General features: G+C 42.8%; 1 protein-coding gene across 1 annotated transcript; it reads right to left on the bottom strand.

Moving 5' to 3' along the window:
- Positions 1-236: 236 nt before the first annotated feature.
- C7H1orf94 (chromosome 7 C1orf94 homolog) lies at positions 237-18,535 on the bottom strand. Its single transcript, XM_028741776.2, has 6 exons — positions 18,210-18,535; positions 11,098-11,771; positions 9,597-9,766; positions 3,189-3,263; positions 1,382-1,566; positions 237-567 (listed from the first exon to the last, which is right to left on the bottom strand). The coding sequence occupies exons 1-6, from the start codon at positions 18,485-18,487 to the stop codon at positions 492-494; spliced, it is 1,458 nt and encodes a 485-aa protein (XP_028597609.1). The 5' UTR covers positions 18,488-18,535; the 3' UTR covers positions 237-491.
- Positions 18,536-22,349: the final 3,814 nt, after the last annotated feature.

The following is a 22,349-nucleotide window of genomic DNA, read 5'->3' as shown; positions in this document are numbered from 1 at the left end:
GGCCTGCAAGTTCTCTAGCTCTGCTGCAAATGATAACCCATAAACTCAGGTCAGCAGTCAAACAGTTAATCTCACTCTGAACATTGGCTAAAAGATATCACTTCTATTTAAAACAAAAACAAAAACACAATGGGATCCTTTCTTCATCAGCCATCTTTATTACAGCAAAATTCAACTTTAAACAGTTTCAATAAAATTTTTATTATTATTATGCCTCTCTCTTTCATTTCAAAAAATACAAAATACCGGTAAGTTTCTTAAAAGTACCTGAGTGTTTCATCCATTTCTGCTAAACAAAATTCTGTTTTTTTTCAGATGAACTTGCAAGCCTATTTGCCCTGAATTTACACTGTTTGTGGTTTGGAATCAAATTATTTTAACTTTGTTCCAAAATGTTCAAACAGAAATGAAAAACCCCAAGGATTTCATACTGCTCCCAAAATGTTCCTATCTCAAAAAAAACCCTCACCCTAAAAACAGTGCTGGCAGATCTAAAAACTGTTGCCACCTCCATTGGAAGAGAAGTAAGGATTGGTCCTTACAGGTCCAGCAGTAGTAGATGTGAACCTGAGAGTAAAATAAACAGATTGAGCTCAGCCTCCCTCAATAACTACCACTATTTTATTTTATCTATTGTATGCTGCCCACTCTTCCAATTCATGAACATGTCTGGATCCTGAGATCATCACCTATGGGGATTCTAAAGATACAGATAGGGCTCTGTTTCTTCAGCAATTCTAGGGAATGCAGATATGCCATTGGTATAGATTTCCCCACCCAATCTTGCAGTGATGGCCACTGCCCTCCTTTCCTTCTCCAGCATACTTTCCCAAAGTACTCTGATAATGAAAGGTGGCAATGGAGCCAGGGAGCCACACGGTGCCCTCCAGATGTTGCTTGACACCCCAACTCCCACCAGCATAGCCAACAGTCAGGGTCCATGGATGATGGGAGTTGTAGTCCAACAATATCTGGAGAGTGCCACATTATGCTTTAAAAGTTACCAAAAAGCGTGGAAATGTAAAAAAAACCCTCTCTGTCCATTTTAAGCCCCCATCACTATTCCCCAAAATGTGTTTAAGAAAGGAAGAAGCCCGTCTGTCATCAAAATCCTCCTTCCAAAATTGGCATGAATTACTTTATGCCATCCTCTTCTCCCCATTTCAGGGTTTTCCCAACAAGTATCTTCATAATTCATCCTAAACGCACCCCTGACCCCCAAAGAAGAAGAGGAAGAGGAAGACGAAGAGGAGGAAGAAGAAGGAGAAGAAGAAAGTGAATCCTGAAACGGAGAGAAAGGAACTATCCCTAAACATGCAAATTGATTTCCACCTTTGACTATTCTGCACTTATGCACGGCCACTACAAAGCACAGACTCACCCATAGGAAGGAGAAAATGGATACTGTGGACCATCACCTGCCATTGCTGGGGGATCACGTACACTGCTGGATGGCTTGGTCGGGTTCCTCTGCTGATAAGAGTAACCTGGCTGAACCAGTGGGATGTAGCTGAGCACAGGTGTGTAAGGTGAGCGGAAGATTTGCTGCGGATTGTAAGGAGTGACCTAAAGAATCAGGAGGGAAAGAGGAATGGAAAGGGATGATGCTTTGGGGAAAGCGGAATTTTTTTAGAGTTCACAGTGGCTTGAGTAGACACACCAGCATTAATGGGCATGACTGACTTAGGCCATTGATTTCAATGGGTCTACTCTGAGTATAATTTACTTGGCTACAACCCAATGTCTTAAATTGTTATACCTGTTCAAAATGGGGCTGGAATCACAGGATATCAGCATTATTTATGGAGGGGGGCATGTCCGAGGCAACAGCCACTACATAAAGGGGTGGCATGTCTTGGTTCCCCACCTGAGAGATCTCACCAGAAGCCACTGCTACTTCTCCGACAGTGGCAGAAGCAGCAAGATGGGCCAGGTGTTCATGGGGCTGCTGCCTCTTGGGTTTCTGTCGCACAAGGTATATTTATGCAGCCTCTTGTTTGTCTCACTTGGCCTTGATCTTCCCACTTTAAAAGCTGAGTTTGAGAAAGCTTCCTTCTCTCCCTCATCATCCTCTCCCTCTCAACTTACCTAGAAAATCCATATGGATTCTAAACTTGCCAAACATCTTGAGCCCCTGCTTTTTGCCCTACTCCAGCAAAATATTCTGCAAACTATGTACTACTCAGTCTCTCTTATTGATAAAAAATCATCTTCCCAAGGTGGCCATACTTGATCTCCTCCCCTTGTTAATATTGCCTAGGTATAGGTAAAGGGACCCCTGACCATTAGGTCCAGTCGTGACCAACTCTGGGGTTGCGGCGCTCATCTCGCTTTATTGACTGAGGGAGCCGGCGTACAGCTTCTGGGTCATGTGGCCAGCATGACTAAGCCACTTCTGGCGAACCAGAGCAGCGCACGGAAACGTCATTTACCTTCCCGCTGGAGCGGTACCTATTTATCTACTTGCACTTTGATGTGCTTTCGAACTGCTAGGTTGGCAGGAGCAGGGACCGAGCAACGGGAGCTCACCCTGTCACAGGGATTTGAACCGCCAACCTTCTGATCGGCAAGTCCTAGGCTATGTGGTTTAACCCACAGCGCCACCCTAGGTCTACTTTAGAGAGAATTCACAGCAGGAGGAGCCCAGAATTGGATTCCCAGCCATGTCACTGAGGTGGGCAGAGGAAAATGGAGGAGGAAGAGAAATGGCCTGCTTAAGCCCATATCAATGTAGTATTTTGGAAGGGGGATTAAACCATTAACTCCATGTGACAATTCCAGAGAACAAATATGGGACTTAGGTCAATCTTTCCGCCCTTGACAGCCATCTAGCTCCAAGGTAGCAGTGAAACTTGGACTAACCAAGGTCAGATGACGTTATGCCAAAGCATAATAACCCCACACTTTCCACGGCATATCCCCATCACTTTCCTTATTGCAAAAAGTCTAACCATTTGGGGAAGCAGTTTTGTTGCACAAGACCTCCCAACCAAGTATAACTGCGCAATCCAATTTTGCTGTTATGTGATTGAATCCCACCCCAATATGGTGACATTCTGGAAGCACCAAAAGGCTGCAAGAGATGGACTTGCTTAAAGCCACTGAAAGCTGAAACCATATTCTTCCTCCCCATGCCCAGCAAATCAACAGCCTCTATACTGATTCATGCTAGAGTACTTATGCCATACCTGTCTAGAATAGCATCCCAACTGAGGATGTAGCGTCTGCTGGTATGGGATCCGTGCTCTTTGCTGATACAAACTCTGTTAAAAATACACAAGGCAGGAAGTGACCGCTGTAGGCCTCAACCTATTATTCTTATGATTATGATTAACCAATTAATTTTGGATCTCACTCCAGTGGTGATCTATGTTCTGATATCACATGCTGATTTGAGGACCTCACTGTCATATCTTATATGAGTGGGCAATTTTTTGCTTTTTAATTTGCTACTCATACAAATCTGAATAAATCTGCATCTTGCCAGACTCTAAGACAGGTCGTTTTTTAAGATACTGAGGGAATAATAGAATCATAGAATCGTAGAATTATAGAATTGGGTTATCTAGTCCAGTGTTTCCCAACCTTGGGCCTCCAGCTGTTTTTGAACTACAATTCCCATCATCCCTGACCACTGGTCTTGCTAGCTAGGGATGATGGGAGTTGTAGTCCAAAAACAGCTGGAGGCCCAAGGTTGGGAAACACTGATCTAGTCCAACCCTCTGCAATGCAGGAATCACAACTGGTAAAGGTTGGTCTATTCCAATGTCAACTGGAATCCTTGTGCCCTCATCCCTGCCTCACAGTGCAAATCTATACATATTTACTCAAAAGTAAGCTTCACTATGTTTAATGGTCCTTACTCCTAAGTAGGGATCATGGAGAAATTTAATTATGTTTGCATTTAAAGACAAACTAACCTAATTTGAGCTTTTCAAAACCACACAAGAACTGAACATAGCCATCGTTCAACATTTCTACTTTTCCGAATTTTACCATGTTCCCCAGTTAAGTCATGTGCCCCAAAATGCATATACTGGAGTAAAATGTCCAGTAAAATTAGTAAAAATAGCATACAGAATTTCATTTTATTAGGGGGCATTGTGCTGCAAAAAATGTGTATATCAGGCAAAAATGCATACAGATGTGTATATTAGGAAAGATTCACACTGAAATGCTGACGAATTCTCATGAGGATGCATTTTTTAAAAAATCTTAAACTGATGTGGAAATATGGAAAACTGAACTTCCGACTGGGAAAAGAAGAAACTAGAGAAACTGAAATTGACAGTTCTAGGTAAGCATGTATATAGGATTGCAGAAGGTACTACCTTAATAGTAAGGATGGGCAGATCAGTCTGTTTTTAGTCTGTGTCAATTTTGCACCTATTTATTCATAAATCCATTCTGTCCTGTTTTTGCATTAATCGGTGATTCCGCCTCCCACCCCCAAATCAACATGACAATTTAAATAGGCCATATTACAAACTTATTTAGCTGCATATTCTATCTTAACATAGACGTTTTAAAGTGTATTTTATCCTAAAATATGCATTGTGGGGAAATTTTTGGTATTTCTTTTGAGCTAGAAATATTCAGTGCAATCCTAACCATGTCTACTCAGAAGTAAGGCCTACTCAATTCAGTCGGGCTTACTCCCAGGTTAGTTGGGTTAGGATTGCAGCCTGTATCACAAAATTCAGAGAAGTGATCTGTACATTCCCAATCCACACATGAGTCTGGCAGGTGTGAGTCAGGTTTGTTCACAAGGGAATGCATAGATATCATATTCAAGAAGCTTCACTACCTGCTAGATGGAAAGGACATCTTTTCTTCCCCATTCTGTACAAGAGTAACACACCAAAACCACAATAGCTCCCAAAGGTGAGCAACATGCCCTTAACTTCCAATTATCCAAGATATATTTCCCCTCTGATTAAACCAAAGCTTTAATTAATATATAAATGGAAGAAATTAAGAATTTTACCTATTATTATGGCTACTGCTGCTATCCTTTCCCCCGCCAGCTGTGGCTGTTGCCCATTGGGACTGGTAGCACAGTAGGCAGAGAGGACAATACAGATGGAGTCAGAACCAATGATAGGCAAAGTCCACTATTTCTAATTTTGTCCCCATCCTCTTCCCTGCTGAGTTCTCCAAGGGCAACACTGGGTCTAAGTTGGAGGAAGCTGAGAGAGGGCAATCTGAGGTGGGTTGGGCCATGCCCCATTAGCCTTAACGGATCAACCTCTGCTGCGTCTTTCTGTGCTATGTATAGAAAATTAAATAAACATGGCAGTGATTTATATTTCTCAAGTCATGTTGACTTTTAATTTGGGAGGGATCATCAGTAGACACATTGGGAAATCATTATGTAGACATGAGATAATAGGAATCATTATTATTGTCATTGCAGTAATTGCTGGGGCTCCCCAGGTTGCTGCAGCTTGGATCCCTGCCCTGTATTTTCTGCAGTGCTAAATTGAGAGGGAGAATAGACATGGCATTCTCCTGTCCATTTTCTCCTTGCCTAGAGTGCCGCAGGGAACAACAGGAGCTTTAAAGATAGCGGGGGAAGGTCCATGTTGCATTGTGCCATCACACAAGTTACTGTCATGATGTTGTTGTTTAGTCATTTAGTCGTGTCCAACTCTTCGTGACCCCATGGACCAGAGCATGCCAGGCACTCCTGTCTTCCACTGCCTCCCGCAGTTTGGTCAAACTCAGGTTAGTAGCTTCAAGAACACTGTCCAACCATCTCATCCTCTGTTGTTCCCTTCTCCTTGGGCCCTCTATCTTTCCCAACATCAGGGTCTTTTCTGGGGAGTCTTCTCTTCTCATGAGGTGGCCAAAGTATTGGAGCCTCAGCTTCAGGATCTGTCCTTCCAGTGAGCACTCAGGGCTGATTTCCTTCAGAATGGATAGGTTCTTTCAGTCCATGGGACTCTCAAGAGTCTCCTCCAGCACCATGGTATCATGATATTTATAAGGAATTCTATCTTCCCATCTATAGACACGCCAATCCAGGGCACATACATTCCCCACTGGATCGGGAATCAAGTCTGTACATTTCCTCTTTCTTTCTTTCTTTCTTTCTTTCTTTCTTTCTTTCTTTCTTTCCTATTTATTTTCCATAATTTAAAAACATCAACCATAAAAACATTTACAGATGTAGAGGTGCTACCATGCTAAACCCTGACCCCTACACTGAACATAAGGATCTCCTGATGAGATGGTATCTGCAGGAGGTCTTCTCCCACAGAGCACAGTGGTTGATTGGGTATATAAGGGGTAATTTGATCATTAGGTGTCCTGGTGCCAAGTTGTATAGGGCTTTGTACACTAGTACTAACACCTTGAACTTAGCCTGGTAGCTAATTTGCAGCTAGTATAATTCTTTTAGCAACAGCCTGATATGATGGTGATAGTTTGCCCCAGTGAGAAGTTGGGCCGCTACTTTTTGCACTAGCTGCAGCTACAGGGCCAACCGCAGGAGCCACCTTGTATACAGCACATTGCACCATTCCAACCTGGAGGTTACAGTGCCAAATCAACAGTGGTCAAGCAGGCTATCCCCACGTAGAAACAGCTGTAGTTGTCTTACCAACCAAAGCTGATAAAAGGCATGGTTCACCACTGAAGTCACATTAGCCTCTGGTGCCAGAGATGGTCAACAAGACAAGGATAGGAATTTTTGGAAGTTGAATCACCACCTCTTTCAAGATGCCCAGAACTACTCCATGGTGCAGGAGTGTGCTAGCCATGCACTGGATCCATTGATTTCTGAAAACTACCACCCAGTGTCAAATACCTCATTTGGGGAAGGTGATCAGGAGGACCATGTTAGGACAATTGCAAACACACCTGGATAAAACAGATAATCTTTACACAATCTGGGTTCTGGCCTGGTTCTGTGGCTGAATCAGCCTTGGTCATGCTGATGGATGAATTTTATCAAAAGGATGTGTGTGTGGTGCTGTTATTATTACTTAATCTCTCAATGGCTTTTGATACCATTGCCCATGGTATCCTCCTGAGCTACCTTGATGAGACAGGTATTGAAGGGTATTGAAACCATGATGTTACAGCGGGTGTTGCCCTGGACACCTCAGTGCTGTAAATGTGAGGCCAAGATTGCTACAGAGATGAGAGACAGGACCCTCAAAGTGCCTTTCAAATAACACACAATAGGCTTCCAATTGGTCTAAAACTCTATTCACTGGAGATGATGTTTATAGGCCCTGGACAATACAGAAAAACTCCATGGGATGGCTACTTGAGGATGTGATGAAAGCAGAGAAGTGACCCATCTTCCCTGCCCTCAATATCATGTGATAAACATGATTGTGCTGTTTAACTCATGTTGGGTCAGCTTCCCAGTGCATCTTTTGCTACTTGCACTCAGTTGTCCAGCCTGTTTCATCATCCTTAGTGCTCTGATACGTGAAGGTGCAGAACTGGTTCGGCAGTGCTAGAGGAGACACTTGGGTACCCCCTGTCAAGAGCTCAATGCATCTCCCCATTCTACAGTGAAACAAGGGTCTCAACAGGATTGTGTGTTCACTGGAAAAACTCTGAGAGCATTCAGGAATCCTTCCATGTCTAGACCACACCTTCCTCCAATTGTAGCAAAAGACTTAACTGAACATACCCAATTATTTCTGCTTTTTCACACAAGGTATGTCTCCAAGGTCCTCTGTTATTACTAGTGGCTCCTCTGAATCCGTTCCCCTATCAACATACACCATGAAGGGGCATCTTCATGATTTTCAGGTCCTCTTCAGCATTCTGAAAACTTGAACACGTGGATATCACAAACTGCTTCAGTGTTCCCTGTGCCACTGAGACTCCTGCCCTCTCTGACTTACTGCCTCTTATGCTTCACACAGCCTCCCAGAATGCCTATGTGGTGCTACTAAAGATGGAGGAGAAATTTGGTTTGCATTTTAATGCGAACCTACCTAGTTCGCGCTTCCTGCAAAACTGCTGTCCTTCACTTCAGTTTGAACTTCTCTTGAATTTTGTAATACAGTTCACCAACCAAAAAATGGGCACAAAAACACATGTTTTAGGTAGGAGTATGCATAAATATGCATATATTAGTGAAAATTACATTAAAAATACATTATACTACAGGAAATTGCTTGCATTGCAGAGTAGCATGTGTATATGAGAAATGAGCACTAAAATGCCAATGAATATCCATTAAGATTTCTTTCTTTTCTTTTTTACATTGCAAACTGATGTAGAAATATGATGAACTGAACTTAAGATTGGGAAAATGAGAGAAACTGAAACTGGCAGATCCATCCACCCCTAGATGCAATGTCTTGGGCACAACTCCCCAAATTCCCATGCCTTGATGCAACTATGTCTGCAACTAAAGCCAAATTCACACCATACATTTACAGCACCATGACACCAGTTTAAACAGTCATGGGTTTCCCCAAATGGGAAGCTGTAATTTGTTAAGGGTGCTAAGAGTTGTTAAGGGCCCCCTATTACCCTCACAGAGCTACAATTCCCAGAGTTCCCTGAGAAGAGGGATTAACTGCTAAGCCACTTGGGAAATGGTAGCTCTGGGAAAAGGGACAGGGGTCTCCTGACAACTTTCTGCACCCTTAATGAGCTACAGCTCCCAGTGTTATTTGGGGGAAGCCTTGGCTGCTTAAGGTGTATGGTGTGGATGTGGCCTAAATCTAAATAAGCTGATAACCAAAACCCTAGAAATTGTGATGGCAAAAAGCACGCAGGGGCTGAGGGCACATAAACTCTGGTCTGAAGGGTTTTGGAATTGCATTATTTCCACTGAATTCACTATAAAAACCTCCACCCAGGTGGGAACCTTAAGAAAGTTCCTGATTGTGGGAAGGTTTCTAAACATGTCCAACTGAGCGTGCATAGAACCCTCCTTCAGACCCTCCCACTCAGAATCGCGTTGGAGCAGGCACACCTGGCACAGATGGGGACACTGGAGGCAGGGTGGGTGTGCATGCCCTCCACCCTATACCTGCTTGGTCTTCTCATGCTTCCAGAAAGAACACAGAGTTGGGCTCCAAACTAAATATGTGATGAAATCAAATATTATTTCCCTGTTAACCACTGCCTCCCCTTCCCTCCCTGTTGTCTCTTGTGTGTCAAATTTTATACTGTAAATTTCTTGAGGGAGGACCTATCTTCTTGCACCAGGCAACTGATGGCAGCATCAGCATCTGGGAAGGAGATACCACAAACTAGAATTCATCTGGTCATGAAAATCAGATGAGCATGGATGAGCCAATCCCAGGCCATGGCCTGCCTTATGACTCAAACGTTTGTTGCACATGCCTTCAGTCTGGATTCTTCATTGAAGGAATCCATAGTTAGGTTTTCTGGGCTTCCAAACTGTCTAGAAACCCTCTTAATTTCAAATTATTGCCACCCTTCCAGATTTGGTCTTGGTCTGAATCTTGACACTTCAGGCTTGGTTGCCTGTCGGTGTTTCTAAATCTGAGTTATGCAACCTCATAGCTCTTTCTTTCCTCCTCACTGCCAGCCTCATTCAGTTTTGGAGCTCTTTCCACACCCCATTCATAAGGGTTCGTGTCATTCATTACCTGATACTGTGGGAAGCTGGAGTGGTTTGGGAAAACAGGAGGTGGAGGGTAGTTAAGGCTAAGCCACATTGGCTGTTTTAATGAGGTGGCCGTCGAGTTCGTCGGGAATCGTGGGGTGAAAACATTCCCACTGTATTTAAGGTTGTTCTTATCAATGGCTGTAGAGGTTGCTGTGGAAAACACAAAACAGAGTTAGGCACCATCAATGGGGGCTGTTTGATAGAACTCTTAACATTTTAACTATATGTATATTTGCCTCATATCTGGCATTGGTCAGGAATTCTAGGAAACCAAAGCAATTAGCACAGTTTTGAAATCAATGCTTCAAATCAGTGCAGGGTTGAAAGGTTGAGTCCGCTATCTTGATCCCAATGGCATTCAGTTGTATCCTGTACAAAAACCTGTTCTTTGATCTCAGGAGCCATCAATGCAAAATTTGATTATGGTAGCTTAAGAGGTGTCCAAATGTATAGTGAGCAAACAACTTTCTAAAATAGATAGTAGACCTCTATGAAACAGAGCATTTTTGCAGCTGAAAGAGAGGGCCACTGTTGTTGTAATAAATAAGAAGAACAACAACAATAACAGTAGTAGTAGTAGTCAGAACACTGCTCTACCAAGTTCACTACTGTGTTCTCTGACTGCTAGTGGTTCTCCAGGGGGTCTTTCTCAGCCATCCTTGGAGATGCCAGAGATTGAACTCAGGACCTTTTGCATAATAAACTTGTGCTTTGCCAATGAGTTAGTGCAGTTGCTCTGAACCAAAGGAACAATAAAAGGAACAATAAAAGAAGGTAATTGATGAGGATCCTCTATCAACCCTAATCCCTGACCCCAAGGTGTTATACAAGCCTGGCTCTGCGTTTCCTGCCCACAGCCCAGAGCTGACACCCCCCCCCCACTAGAAGTGACCCACCTGTAAAACTGATGAGTGAGCAAGGATGGGCACCTATTTCATATAGACTTTGACTGCAAAATAAACGGGAACTCCTGGGATGCCAAAGGAAAGAGGATAACAGGAGGAGCAGGTAACAGGAGTTCTTTCAACTGACTCATCTGTTTTAACCAGAATGCTACATAATAACATAAGAAGGGCCCCACTGAATCAGAACCATGGCTCATCTAGTCTAGCATCTTGTTTCCTACAGTGACCAATCAGATGCTTTTGGAAGCCCACTGGCAGGACAACTAATATTCAGTAGCATTCTGCCTTGGAACATGCAGGCTCTATATAGCCAGCATGAGCTGTAATCATTTATAGACTGATCTTTCTCCATACACTTGTCTAATACCCTTTTAAAGCCATCACTACATCTTTTGGCAGAGAATTCCATAGATGAATATATGTGAGCTTGTCTTTCCTGAATCTCCTATCAATCAGTTTCATAAAACAATGATGATAGGGAAAGCATTTTTCTCTGCACATGTTCACAACACACCTTGGGTTCCTTTCCCTTCATCATTCTCGAATAATCATCACTAGTTAGCCCACAACCCTTACCATTATTTTGACAGAGCCCATCAGCAACTAGTTCAGGGTCAGTTTTTGAGCAGATCTTGGCAAATACTGGGAGCTGTTTCTTTTGCACAGATCCTTGACTTTCCATGACTGCCATTATTGGGGATGGCCTTGTTACATTGTCTTTGTGGGCTGCAGATCCAAAGACATTGTTCTGCAGTAGTAGGTCCTTGATAAACTTGGTTTCTTCTGTCACCGTTTTGGTGTCCAGAGTCTTGGTGGCCTCAACACGTTTGAGTGGGAACTGTGCCAAAAGCTTGGCAATCTGAGTGTTGGAACCCATCATATTACTGTTTCCACTTTCTGTACTTTTGGCATTCTTGTAGATTAATTTTGCAGGGAGCAAGATCCCTGTGACAGTGGACTTAGTGGACAGCTGGACATCACATATGGACCTCAGTTTCACTTCCCTTTTGTTTCCAGTGAGTGCTCTGTAGACATTTTCCATTGCATCCCTCTCATCTAACATCTGGTCTCCATCAGAGGGCATTGTGAGGTGGTTGTTTGCTGGGGCCTGACACGAAGCAGCTGGGGTGGCCTTCTCCTCTTCAGATCTTTGCATCTCTAGTTCAGTTGCATTCTCTTGTGTAAGGCTCAAATACTCTTGCTCAACCAGCATGGATATTTCATCTTTACAAATGCTGTTTTCCAAAGATCTATGTGAAACAGAGAAAGAACCATTTACGTAGGATTGCACAAATTGGATAAGAGGAAGGGCTGTTGCCTAGTGATAGAGCACATGCATTTCATGAAAATCCTTGACATCAGTATGTGGGTTTAGGAAAGACCCCTCTCTGAAACCTTGAAAGCTATGGGCTTTTGTCAGCTTTTGTCAGCATGGACAATACTGAGCTAGGTAGACCAGCTCCCTTTGATCATAGAAAAGGCAACTACCAGTGTAGTTAAATAGAAAACAAATCCTTCCTTCAACCAAGTTTGATTGGGGGTAGTATAAAAATGTTAAAAGAAAACAAACGAAAATATTCTACATACTGTATTATATTTATACATCACCATTCAGCCATATAGGATCCTAAAGAGGCTTGTCCAGAAATGCAAGACTATTCACAATTACATCAATTAAAATACTAAAGTAAGGGCCCCTTCAGACACCCTTTTACTGAGCATTCACGATAATTTCTGCTCATTGTGGTATTGAGACAGTTCTTTGCAAAGGGGGGGGGGAGTGTGTGTGAAAAACTAATACTCAATGGAAATAGGCTGATTTGTTGGTCACCTATTCCCACCTGCATTTTTCCTGAAGAACTGTTTGGGTCCTGCAATCATTCCTTGATAATACTTGAAAAGCCTCCATGGGCTTTATGACTACTTGCAATGAATGTTTACCAAACCCAGATGGCAGACCTCCTCTCCTGCTCATCATTCCACCCCTTTTCAACTAACCTTTGTAAAAGGCAGCAAAGTCACTGTTGGTAGGAGAAAGCCTTTGACTATGATCCAGACAGGCCTGTTACCCTGGCTGCCCAATGGATCTAAAAGTTGAAGCATCATTTTCTATTGGGATCAGTGGATTTGTAGGAAATATTGCTACCCCCTCAACTCGCACTACTATTAGGGATTAAAGAAGACATTGTTTCCCATTCTGTCCTGTATTTGTTGCATGCAGCACTGTCTCCATGCTACTGCAGTTTGCCTTCTGCCCAAAATTACATCCATCATCTTACTTTCTGCTGTGGTGAAATTACAAAAATCACATAATTAAATACATAAATACCATAAGTCTCATTTCATTAAGTTGTTCCATTGCATTCATTTCAATGCAAAGGAAACACAAGGCAAAGTGTGGGAGGATGTAATCAATTACATATCCTTTGCAAACTGAAAGCAACAACAGTGAATACCAATCATATATGCTGGACTGATTCCCATTCCAGACAAGGGATGAATAAGCAAACATTGACAATTTCTTCTCTCGTTGCTGCTTTTGTCAGAATTCTCTGACATCCCTAGTTACTCCAGAGCTCTGATATTATTTGGAAATATAACAAACAGGGGTGAAAAGAATGATGTGGCAAGTGAAGTGAAGGTGCACTGTGGAAAAGAGACAAAAGAATAACTAAAGCAAGGGAGTCCATTTCCATGCTACAAAAGAGGGCCACAAAGATTAAGCCTTTGCTTTTATGCTGTCTGAGAAACCGAGGAAGAAGCCACAGTAAGAGTTTGTACAACTGCACCATCTGGCAACACAAACAAGAACTTTGTTTGGATTGCCAATCCAGCTTGATCACTCATTACCGATTGCCATTAACAGCATAAATGTAGTTTGTTTGTTTTTTACTTACTTTGTTACAGGCTCTGAGGATGGAACAGCTGGTGTTATAAACATGCACTATGTATGTACTTATCTATACATATAAATATTGTGTCAAATTTCTTTGTAAACTGCATATTACTTAATTATCCTCTAATTATGGCATCACTGTGTAATTAGAGCAGCCTTTATTATTTTATAAATTGAACCAATCTTCCATTCCCTTTCCTTTAGAGCATCTCTGAAATGTTGCTGGGTTGTTGTTTTTTAATTCAGTAATCTTTTCTTGGTATATATCTCCTGCAATTGATGCAAAAGACTGATCATTAACCAGAGAAATTAACCCACCAGACTCCTGGGTGGTCTGATGTGACTGTCAAAACGACTAGTTGTCTCCATTCCTCCTTTGCCTCTTGGGTTGTGATGATAGTGGGGTAAATGTCAGTACATAGGAAACTGGAATTGGCTAAGGGACACCAATTGTTGAATCGCTGCTCAAATTGCAGGGGCATGGTGAGGATGTCTGAGAACGCCAGGGGAAATGGAAACAAAGGTGGAAATTGCTGGTGTTTGTTCATTTGTCCCATGTCTGGAACGGGAATCAATCCAGTCAATATGAGCGATATTTGGTGTACTTGTTACTTTCAGTCTGCAAACAACAAATAATTGACCGTGTTCCTCCTTCCCCATCCACATTGTTTCCTTGGTATTGAAATGAATGGGGTGGTAGAACATAACGACAATGTATTTTATGTAGTTAATTACTCAAGTTACATAATTTCGCCATAAAAATAGACAGTGAGACATATAATGCAGTTTGTAAGAACATAGGAAGAGCCTGCTGGATCAGGCCAATGGCTTATCTAGTCCAGCTTCCTGTTCTTGCAATGGCCAACCAAATGCCTGTGGGAAAACAGCAAGCAAAACATGAGCACAAGAACATTTGCCCCCTCACAGTTTCCAGCAGCTGACACTTGGAAGCATTGTTGCTTCCATTGCTGGTAGTAGCCATTGATAGCCCTCTCCTCCATGAATTTGTCAAAACCCCTTTTAAGGCCATCCAAGTTGGTGGCTAAACCCAAATACACTATGTCAACAGCTTGTAACTCTATCAAAATAAATAAATAAATGAGATTTGTCTAGCATGGCTTGTTTTTGAGAAACCCATGCTGGGTCTTAGTGATCCTAGCATCTGTCTCTAAGTGCTCACAGATTGACTGCTTAATTATCTGTTCTCAGACTTTTCCTGGTATTGACATTAAGCTGACCAGTAGGTGGTTGCTTCGGTCTTCTGCCTCCTCTTTTGGAAAATGGGGACAACATCTGCCTGACTTGTCTATTCAAGTCAACACCTGACCAAATTCCTTATACAGCTAATAGATAGTAACAAAATTGATGAAAGCCAGTACTCAAAATGGATAAAATTGCTTAAAAATAGTATAATATCAATTTCACTTCTCTACTAACATCAAAGTCTGATCAAAATCCAATAAACAACAACAAATTTAGTCAGAAGCCTGCTAGCTACAGCTGATGGAGCTTGTAGTCCAAACATCTAGGTTGCCAAAGATCACAGTAGACAATACTAGATGTTGGCAGGACAGTCTGAACTGCAATAAGGCAACTCCCCACATCCCTTAAAGTGTGTATACACACACAGACACATATACACACCTCAGGTTAAGAACTTTGCTTCAGGATGAGAATAGAAATTGTGCGGCGATGGTGGGGTGGCGGCAGCTGGAGGCCCCTTTAACTAAAGTGGTACTTCAGGTTAAGAACAGTTGCAGGTTAAGAACGGACCTCCAGAATGAATTAAGTTCTTAACCCGAGGTACCACTGTATATGGTGCTTTCATTATTTGACGTTTCAAAATATTTTTGTTTAAAATTATTTGATATGAACACTATCACTCTGGATATTATTATTTTTATTTGAAATTGAAAAGTGAGCTCCAAGTAGCCTAGATAAATCAACTCGATTTGGGACTGCCGTTCTCTGCTACTAGCACCTATATCTCTCAGTGCCTCATTTTGTCCTGAAAACCTCCAGAAGGAGACACAACCCAGAAGACTAGCCTGGTTCTCCCTCCTCATGTGACTTCTGCAAGGCAGTGGGGCTTGCCTTGAAACTGCAGAAACTTGAGAAATTTCATATCACCTTTCGGGGACTGTTTCTGATGAGGGAGAAAAAATTAGGCATGACACAAGCCAAACTGTGTGTGTGGTGTGTGTGAATTCTGGTCAGCTTCTACTGAGGCATGTGATTAAATCTCACTGAATAAAGTGAAGAGAATTTTGATCTTGTCATTTTAAATTCTCTTGACCATGGAAGCAGAAGCCTCCATGACAAACACCTTTGATTCATTAGAGTCTTCCTAAAGGGCACAGTTTTGTTGTTGTTCTTTGCATCCTGCCGCTGCCCTGTTTAGATCTCTGCCTACACTTGCCTGCCAAGGATGGAAGGTGTCTGTTCAATTTGTCATCTGCTGCAACATTTTGGGCCAAGATTATACCTTCTGCCCTTTTGCTTGATCCACGGCCTTTAATTATTTTAACATATTGACTTATGCAAATAGGATGCTCCAAGTCCAATTTGAAAGGGCTCTGGAATCTTTTGAACAAACAACAAAGATTTGCCTTCCTGGTCTGGGGTATTTTCTTTTGCTTAGTGTTATTTTGTAACCACAAAGGGATGAGAATTAGGAGAATTCTATCACAGTGTCAACATTACTTTTCATTACATTAAGGCTGAGAGATGCCATAATTTAACATCATGAATCCCTTCTGGCCCCAACTTGTTATCCCTTCCTCACTGAGACTGAAGTACAACCTTTTCCCAAACTTTTGATATTGAGGACACAGTTTAAAACTAGAGGCACACACTCAAAAAAAGATGACCTCTGCACTCATCTTCCTTGTAACTGAATGGCAGCCTAGTTAATTTTGCCCCACACTTTGTTTAGTCAGTGAGAGCTCAGTGCTGGACAATACTTTCTGGGCAGTGATGCTCCTAGCAGGGCTAGTGTCCAAGCTGGTGGGCTCCATGGCACTGACCATCCTGCAAGACCTGCTCTGTGATTTGTCTGGGGTATTTTCAAACCTGGACAGTTGCTAGTTGCTACTAATCAATTCACATGCTTACAAAATTTGCTATACAGTGGTACATCGGGTTAAGTACTTAATTCATTCTGGAGGGCCGTACTTAACCTGAAACTGTTCTTAACCTGAAGCACCACTTTAGCTAATGGGGCCTCCTCCTGCTGCTGCACCGCCACACGATTTCTGTTCTCATCCTGAAGCAAAGTTCTTAAACCGAGGTACTATTTCTGGGTTAGTGGAGTCTCGAACCTGAAACGTATGTAACCTGAAGTGTATGTAACCTGAGGTACCACTGTAATCTTCCTACTTTGGCAGCATCCTAGAGAATGAAAATATAAGTATAAATTCTTCCTTCTCCCTTTCTCTTTTCTACCTTCCCCCTTGACATCTCATCACCAATGGAGGCTTTGGTAAAACACCCCCTTGCCAAATCTGGCATTTCAGAAAAGTAGATCTTTTTAGCCACCTTCGAAACTCATTTTCATTTTTAACTTCTGAATGCTTCCTTTCATCTTTCCCCTTGAAATATTTCAATTTTAAAAATATAAATGCACAAGCAACTATGGAGACTTGTGGTTGTTTCCAGTATCACAGATGTAGGCTTATATCACAAGGAGACAATTTTTACAGTGGGGAAAAAGACGTTCTATTTATTCTGCACATTCTCTTTTAATACGGTATTGAAGCCCTCTCACAGTGTGGTCAGATTTCACCCTAAAAAAGATTTGAGTCTAAATGTGCAGCCAATCTGAATTCCACGCCCCTACTTTTGAAATCCTCTTGGGGTTTGACTGTTTTAGATCTCTGCAGGAGAGTTCTAAAGTTGAGGATTAGCAGCTAAGCATACCTTTCCATATGCATAGGAACATAGGAAGTAGTTTTATTCTGAGTAGGACCACTGGTCCTTCTAGCTCACTATTGTCTATGCTGACTTGCAGTGGCTCTCCAGGGTTTCCCAGCCAGGGAGTCTCTCCCAGACTGACCTGGAGATGCCAGGGATTGAATCTGGGATGTTCTGCATTCAAGGCAGATGCTCTACCACAGATCTATGGCCCTTCTTACATGCCTTTGCCACATGGCAGTGGTGGCCAACTGTCAAATCTCAGCAGCCCCAGCTAACATGGCCTCCAAGGAAGATGGCAGTTGTATTCCAACAACTTCTGGAGACCCAACGTTAACCACCCCTGTTGTATGGTCTTGGCAGGTGGAGAACACGGAATACTTAATGTCCAAAAATATGAGAATGTGTGGCATCCTTCCTACAGCCATAATTTTGGGCCAAGAAGTGTTACTGGTCCAGGGTGCCTGTGGTTATGACAAGGCACTCAGCAGATGCTCAATATTTACTTTCCACTCTGTTATTAATTCATGGTTCTCTGGCATTCAAAGAGGTCCTTGGATTGAATGCTCACAGGTCCAGGCTCAAAGTTAGACTGAGAACAATTTGAAGAGGATTTGACCACAAAAATTGCAGTTGGGTGCATGGAAGGAGATTGTCCTTGGGGCATGTGAAGCCCATAGGGACTGATTAGGGCATTATACAATTAAATAAATGAATTACATAAACACTTTCCCATTATTTCAGATTAAACGCTATGAAATATATTCTCCAAGACTCCAGTTTCAGCTAGCTAGGTAGAGCTTCTATCGATTTGTGAGTTAGGAAAGATTCCTCCTCTCCTTTTTTTGTGTTGAGGTGTTTTGTTTTTTAAAACACTCACTCTTTTTGGGAGCTGCTGGTGTTATTACTGCTATCTTCTCTGAGAGCCTCTGAAGATGTGACAGGATGACAGCTAAGTTGGAGAAGCGGAGATGAGGATCTTGGTTGGAGTTCCTCAGGGAGGCCTTGGACCCTTTTCCAGATCTCATGGCAGGCCTTGTCCAAGCTGTCCTGGGGAGTGTTGTGATGGATCCAGATGTGTCTTGGAAAAGGGCCTAGGGGGAAAGGACCTTTAGGGTTGACTGTTGAACACTGAAGGCTGCTCCTACCAGTCAGCATCCTGCCTTGTACAGTAAGGAACAGGGGAATTGAAAATTAAAAACAGGAGAGCTGCCTACACACCTTTGTGTAGTGTGTTTTATTTTTATTTATTTTTTTAAAAAGGTGGCATAGAATGAACTAGATGGCAACAAACTGTGGTAGCCAAGTAACCGTAGAACCCTTGTGGCATAGCAACTGTTATGAAGGATAACAACTGGATGGAGCTATACTGAGTCCCAAAGACCCAGCAGCAGCTGAAGGAAGATGGCACATAAATGAATTCAAAGGAGCTCAGTGTCTCAAAGTGGTATGTCTGGAACATATAATCTGGGATGCTGCTGTCAGTCTTGCTGGCTGGGGCTGATACAATCAGCTCCACTTGTAGTCCAACAATATATGGAGCGCACCACATTGGGAAACAGGGTTCTAAGCCCAAACACATAGAAGCGCATTTGTGCAAGCAAATCCATCCCTTGATGCTCTCTTTTCTCCTCCCTGCATTCTACAGTTGGTTTCTTCCGTCAACATTAAGTTGTAAGCTTTTGCCTCTTCTTGCTAAAAACAGGTATGTTATTCTGTTGAGTGCAGTGTGCAAAGGTGGTACAATATTTATTGTAGTAACCAACAATAGATGGAATGTTTGTCTCATTGGATGCTGCTCTACTAATCCTATCAATATATATCAACAAAGATAAATACCTGTGTTAAACCAAAGTTTCCACAGAAGAGATCCCGAGAAGCAATTTGAAGGGTGGAAGCTTGCAGCAGCTCTCCATGTAAAACTTTTCAACAGGTCCCATAGCTGTGCCTTTAAGAGGCATTTGACAGATGGGCAAGTGATAGGTAGCTTCATAAGAGACGGGGAGCAATCATTGCTTCTTTATCCCAGAGTCCCAGATGTATAACCTGGTATCTTTAGTTCCTGGAATTGGAGGGGTTTATTCAGCCTTCAATCGCTGTATTGTTTTGGGTAGGAGTTCAAAATAGGAGGAATCCTTTTCCACATGTTTGTTCCTGTTATTATCTTTTGACTGTAGGTGGCACTGCAGAGTGATCTTGTTTTCTTTTTTCTTTTTACAGCTAGTCAAAATGGTTATGAGCTTTTAAATATATTTCTTAGCAAAGTAAAACACTTACCAATTAGGGTTCAGGACAGAGAGATCTAATATGGATTAACCAATAAATTCTTTTGCAAAAAGAGAGAGTGTTTGTGTGTTATTTGGGATATATGCAACCATTTTCCTGGGAAAACATTCACTTTCATAAAGAAATTGAAATTAAGTAGGCAAAGGGTTGTTGAAAGTTAATTTCAAATGCTGGACCCATAACCACAGTGATATATTGAAAGGAACAAATGACAGGCAGCAAGTAATGAAAGTTTACCCCCCTCCAAGGAACAGGTAGTGACTAAGGGCTTAACCACACTTCTCATTCTGCTGCTTCTCACCCCGCCCCACATCCCAGGGGAAACCGCTCTTTAGCATTCAATCAGAGCAAACAGTGATTTGGGTTTTCTCTGGGTTGGTGTTTGCCCTGATTTTTGCCCTGATTTAGGACTAAAGAGCAGGGGTTTTTTGTGAGAAAGGAGTGGGGCAAGTAGAAAACCACTCAGACCCATTCTTCCTAGGCATGGCACAAGTGGAAGTAAGAACAAACCCCACCCCCTCATTGGCCCTGGCTTTGCATTTACAGCAACGTCATGGCTTCTGTTCTCTCCACCCATAAATTTGTTCTGGCTTGTTTTCTTTCGCTGAAAATCTCGGATCAGGTTCCATTTTTAAAAAAAATTAAAGGACATAGCCATTGCTTTTGCAAAAGACAGGAAAGTCATGCATGCATGCATGCATGCTCTGCTAAGAGGCCAGACATGCATGCCAATAGAAATAAGTAGCCTGTTGAATTAACTTGTTTAAGTGCCAGTAGCAAGGCTCGTTCAAGTCTGTAGGATGCATTTCTGAGTTACGGTAAATGTACACAGGGGCTAATGGGAGGAAATCCCACAAACCAGTCCCTATACAGTGGTACATCTGGTTACATACTTAATTTGTTCTGGAGGTCCGTTCTTAACCTAAATCTGTTCTTAACCTGAAACACCACTTTAGCTAATGGGGCCTCCCGCTGCTGCCACGCCGCCGCCACACGATTTCTGTTCTCATCCTGAAGCAAAGTTCTTAACCCAAGGTACTATTTCTGGGTTAGCGGAGTCTGTAATCTGAAGCGTATGTAACCTGAGGTACCACTGTATTTAGAACTTGCTACTAGAAGCCCCTGCCTCCAGCTGCTAGCCTTTTCCTAGTCCTCTCAAAACATGACCATGTTCTAGCTCTTCTGCTGGAGGCAGTATGCCTCTGAATATCAGTTTCTGGGATTCACAAGTGCAAAGAGTGCTCTCATACTCAGGTCCTGCTTGTGGGCTTCTGATGAGCACATCTGGTTGGCCACTGTGAGAACAGGATGCTAGACTAGATGAGCCTTTGGCTCAACCCAGTACCAAGGGATGTTCTTATATGAGTTGCTTTGTTACCCAGTGTGAATATATGATCTATTCCAGATCTGGCTGCTCACAATCTGGGACTTGTTGGAGTTTGGTATGTATCGCAGCAGAGTGCAGAAATGAAAAAATCTGGGAGAACTGCTGGTTGAAAGACTCAAGGAACGTTTGCATTAGGCATGGGAGGTTTCACTCTGGCAAATGCAGCAGAAAAGGGTGGATGTTTCTGTTTCAATTAGGCTAATTGATGACACATCCTGGAATCCTGATCTGCAGATCTCTCACAGCAGGAAAGTGGAACCTGAGAACGAGATGATGGAGCCAGTAGCAGTAGTGGCTCAGTTCCTCAATGGTGATATACCTAAGCATATTGCTTACACTCTCTCTCTCTCTGGGACCTAAGCTCTTGTCTCCATATGGAGCTTGGAGATGGAGCAGAGACAAAGGTAGGGAAGCTTTTTATGTTGGGTTGCACCCCTTTGTGGGTAATCTTTTGGGAGCCTCTTAGCTGTGGTGGGTGGGGCTGAACACAATGTGGGCAGAACCACCCCTTCTCTCTCTCCTTATCTCATATGATGGTGAGCAGAGATCCCAATGACCAACAAAGCCAGCTCATTCTGGTTTCGTCCCCACCCTCTCCCCTTATGATTTCTACAAAGTCAGCAATGAGACTACAAGGAAGAAGCCAACAGCCACTACCACTCCTTGGACTAGTTGTAACTAAGGAGGCAGGCAGGTGGTGGCTAGCAGAGGGGAGACAAAGGCTGGTGGGGCATTGCCCTGTTCACCCTAATGGAGCAGCATTCACTGGCGAGGAAAAAGAAACTTGCCTCTGCTTTGCTCAGTGCTCTGCCTAACACTTGCTCACTCAAACAATTGCTGCAATGCAGCAGTGGTGGCACCAGTATGTGGCACATGATCAGAGCAATGCACGTGCATGCACAATGCCTGCTGGAGTACATGGGCTGGGATGGCTCTCTGCCTATTCAATGATGGTCCATTCCAAGCAGTGCTGTTGGTGAGACACTGGGAGAAGACAACTAGGCAAGACAGCCCAAACCACTTACAGGCACGAATGGCACCAAATCAGGAGAATGGGAATTGGGGGAGGGCAGGAGAGTGTACAGGAGCAGCACCTGAGGACAGGAATTGATACCTTTCACTCCCACCATAGCATCTGCTGCCTCACTCTGCTTAATGATAGGCCTGGCCCTGGACCTGTGCTTAGTTTTGCACATACAGTACAATTGCATTATGCAGGGGTTCGGTTCCAAGGGTTCCACCTATATGCAAAAACATGTATAGTCAAGCATGACCATCCCTAGCCTTCTGGAGATGGTGTGCTAGCAGTCCTTGCAAGGAAAGCTAGGCTTGAAAGCTCTTTTCACA

This window comes from Podarcis muralis, chromosome 7 (genome assembly GCF_964188315.1).
Source record: "Podarcis muralis chromosome 7, rPodMur119.hap1.1, whole genome shotgun sequence".
NCBI lineage: Eukaryota > Metazoa > Chordata > Lepidosauria > Squamata > Lacertidae > Podarcis > Podarcis muralis.
Note: the sequence above shows the minus strand (reverse complement) of the source record. Positions and strands in the feature narration are given on the sequence as shown.